At 65.9% G+C, this 3,315-nt stretch overlaps 2 protein-coding genes across 3 annotated transcripts in view; one reads left to right on the top strand and one right to left on the bottom strand.

The window, feature by feature from the left end:
- Window positions 1-1,672, top strand: part of FER1L5 (fer-1 like family member 5) — a 16,805-nt gene extending 15,133 nt beyond the window's left edge. Inside the window, exons 35-42 of the mRNA XM_021374715.1 lie at window positions 104-192; window positions 270-365; window positions 459-600; window positions 695-794; window positions 866-1,059; window positions 1,143-1,252; window positions 1,323-1,470; window positions 1,552-1,672. Of these exons, the coding sequence (XP_021230390.1) occupies window positions 104-192; window positions 270-365; window positions 459-600; window positions 695-794; window positions 866-1,059; window positions 1,143-1,252; window positions 1,323-1,470; window positions 1,552-1,623 (951 nt within the window). The 3' untranslated portion in view covers window positions 1,624-1,672. The remainder of the gene's footprint in view (window positions 1-103; window positions 193-269; window positions 366-458; window positions 601-694; window positions 795-865; window positions 1,060-1,142; window positions 1,253-1,322; window positions 1,471-1,551) is intronic.
- LMAN2L (lectin, mannose binding 2 like) overlaps window positions 1,807-3,315 on the bottom strand; it is a 7,841-nt gene continuing 6,332 nt past the window's right edge. The window contains exon 9 of one of the 2 annotated variants that reach the window (XM_021374867.1): window positions 1,807-3,175. In XM_021374867.1, the coding sequence (XP_021230542.1) occupies window positions 3,025-3,175 (151 nt within the window). In that variant the 3' untranslated portion in view covers window positions 1,807-3,024. The remainder of the gene's footprint in view (window positions 3,176-3,315) is intronic. The other variant, XM_021374868.1, reaches the window with a different exon arrangement.

Genomic DNA, 3,315 nt, shown 5'->3' on the forward strand with positions numbered 1-3,315 from the left:
CAAGTGTGATGGGGACGCCGTGACAAGGCGGGATGCTGGGGGTGGGCGACAGAGACCTTGGGGACATGGGGACAAGCGGCAGCACGTCCACTCTGTGGCACAGGGCAAGGTGCAGATGTGGGTGGACATCTTCCCCGCCAGCCTCGGCCCCCCCGGGCCCCCCGTGGACATCACTCCCCGCAAACCCCAGAGGTGAGCGCTCGCCGTGGGACGGGGACGTCCCCAGGGGTGGGAGGTGACACATCCCCCCCCCCTCCCCCCACCCCCAGGTACGAGCTGCGCTGCGTGGTGTGGAACACGCGCAACGTGGACGCGGGCGACATCAGCACGGCGGGGCAGAAGATAAGCGACATCTACATCACCGGGTGAGCACAGGGTCACCACCACGTCCCCAGGGCCGGGGCAACGAGGCGGTGGGGCTGAGGGGACAGCCGTGTCCCCCTCCCCGCGGTGCACAGCTGGCTGGATGGGCTGGAGGAGCAGAAGCAGAGGACGGATGTGCACTACCGCGCGCTGCAGGGCGACGGCAGCTTCAACTGGCGCTTCGTCTTCCCCTTCCAGTACCTGGTGGCCGAGCGGCGCTGCGTGCTGCCCCGCAAGGTGCTGTGCCCCACTGAAAGAGGGGGAAGAAGGGGAGGAATATGAGGTTTTGGGGGCTGAGAGGGACCCCTTCTCTTCCCTTCACCCCGGGCAGGAGCATTTCTGGAGCCTGGATGAGACCGTGCTGAAGCTGCCCCCGAAGCTCATCCTCCAAGTGTGGGACAACGACAAATTTTCGGCCGACGATTTTTTGGGTGAGAGCCCATCTCCCCGCCCAAGGGAGAGCGGCCGTGGGGACACCCAGGGGTGACACTTCTCCCCGCAGGAGTCCTGGAGCTGGAGCTCACCCGGCTGCCCCATCCAGCCCGGCGGCCGCAGGACTGCGCCCTAAAACCACGGCCGAGCCCCTGGCCCTGGGGGAGGACGCAAGGACCCCCCCACTTCTCCCTGTTCCGGCAGAAGCAGGCGCGGGGATGGTGGCCCTGCACGGTGCACGAGGGCGGCACGCAGCGCCTGTCGGTATGGCAGGGAAGGGGACAGAGCTGGGGACACACACACACACACACCCCGTGCCCCACACCCACCCCCTACTGCTCCTGTAGGGCAAGCTGGAGCTGAGCCTGGAGCTGCTCAATGAGAAAGAGGCAGAAGAGAGACCAGCGGGGAAAGGCCGGGAGGAACCCAACACGTACCCAACCCTGCAGCCCCCCGTGTGAGCCCCCAGACCCCACAGGGCACAGAGGGGGAGGGACGGGGGGGTGACACAGCTCCGTGTCCCGCAGGCGGCCGGACTCATCCTTCCTGTGGCTGTGGGCCCCGCTGCGTGCCCTGCGCTACGCGGTCTGGCAGCGGCACCGCTGCCGCATCACCGCGACCCTGGCCCTGCTGCTGCTGCTCCTCCTGCTCCTCAGCTTCATCTACTCCGCCCCGGTGAGCGCAGGACCCCCCACCCCGCTCCCCTGCTGCCCACAGCGCCGTGCTGAGCCCCCCCACCCCGGTGCCTCCCTGCAGGGTTACATGGCCATGAAGCTGGTGAACCCGCTGCAGGGGCTGCACCTCTTTGGTGCTGGCAGCAAACACTGAGGGGCCACAGGACAGCCCGGGTCCATCAGCAAGGACAGGGAGCGCCGAGGGGATGCCACGCTGCCACGTCACCTCCTTAATAAAATCAGAGTTGAGACGGGCAAAGCGGCGTGCTCTGTGAGCAGCGTGATGGGAGGGGGGGGTCGGGACAAGGAGATCAGCGGTGACACGCACACCCCGACATTTATTCCACACACACCGACATTTATTCCGAGACACGTTACAGTGCTGGGAAGAGGCGCACCCGTCTCACTCCTGGCTCTCAGGCAAAACCAACAGAGGCAACCCAGCCCAGAGCAGCCCTTCCTTCCAGCCCCCTCGAATGCTCAGCCACCTCTAACAAACTTCCAGCCCCCCCAGTACAAGCGTCCTGCCGACAAGGCACCGCTCCCCACACACTGAGACCCGACCTGGCTCAAAACCACAGCTCCTATAGCGCTGCCCCACGGCACCCGCAAGCAGAGCGCTGCCATGCAGAGGCACTGAGCTGTTGGGGACGCACCGAGCTCCTGTCCCTGTGGGGGGACCCTCTGCCATCGCCCCCTGAATCCACACGAGCACCTGCAGGAGCTCAGTGGGGTCCCCGGGGCCGAGGTGGTCGCGCTGTTCCTTCCCATGAGAGAAACACAGAGAGGAGTCACTGAAGGAAGCAGTCACTGAGGTAGGAATAAACCAGGACTCCCTGAAAGGCAGCGAGGGCTGCGGCTCCGAGAGGTGCAGCCAAGGGGAGCACGGAGCCCTCAGAGGCAGCAAAGCGACGACATGCAGAGGGCACGGGAGGCACAGCATGCCGGAGGGGGACAGAGGAGAGCCCCGGGGCAGCAGCAAACAGGGATTGAAAAGGCAAAGTGGGGTGTTAAACCCTGCCCGGGGTGGGGGAAAGGGTCAGCGCGTCCCCAGAACACCCAGTGCTGGGGGCTGATGGGATGGAGGGGTTGCATGGAGGTGGGAAGAAAAAGCAGGAGGGTCTCTAAAGAGGGCCCGGGGTGGGTGACGGAAGCAGCCTGAGCAGGGGAACAGCCTGGCAAAGCCCTCCCGGAAACGGAACCGCTGCAAAGGGGTCATTGCAGGAATCGGGCAAGGAAAGCGGGGCTTGGACTTCACAGCCAAAGTGGTGATCTCCAGCCACGTGTGATGGCAGAGCCGTCCCCGTGCCGCCACCGCCCCGCGAGCCAGCCCCCAGCAGCTCCCAAGGCCGAGCTGCGGCTCCCAGCAGGCCCACAGGGGACAGTGGCTCCATCCCCAGCACAACGTGGGCCCCCTCCGGCGCTGGGGGAGTCCTGGAGCCCAGTGTCAAACAGCAGCCGTCCCCACCGCGGCCCCTGGGGACACCGGGGGTCCCGCCACGAGGCGGTCCGTCACGCCGCGGCCACGGGGGGGCCATCCCGGGGGGATCCCACGTCAATAGAAATGCTTCCGGCTCTGCTCCTGCCACTTGTTGTACACAATGACACCGATGACGATGGCGAAGACGATGGCCACGAGGGAGAAGAAGACGATTAAGAAGAGAGCCAGGCCGCTCATGGGCTCCAGCGGTGCCTCCACTGCGGGGGGAGAGGAACAGATGTGAGACCTCGGTGGCTGCGGAGCAGCTCGTTGCCATCCTCCTGACCAGAGTGGCACAATGCTGGATGGAGCTCAGCTGGTTTGCTGGCAAGATGCCACAGTTTAAGCCCCTTGACCCCCCCCCCC

This window comes from Numida meleagris, chromosome 21 (genome assembly GCF_002078875.1).
Source record: "Numida meleagris isolate 19003 breed g44 Domestic line chromosome 21, NumMel1.0, whole genome shotgun sequence".
NCBI classification, from domain to species: domain Eukaryota; kingdom Metazoa; phylum Chordata; class Aves; order Galliformes; family Numididae; genus Numida; species Numida meleagris.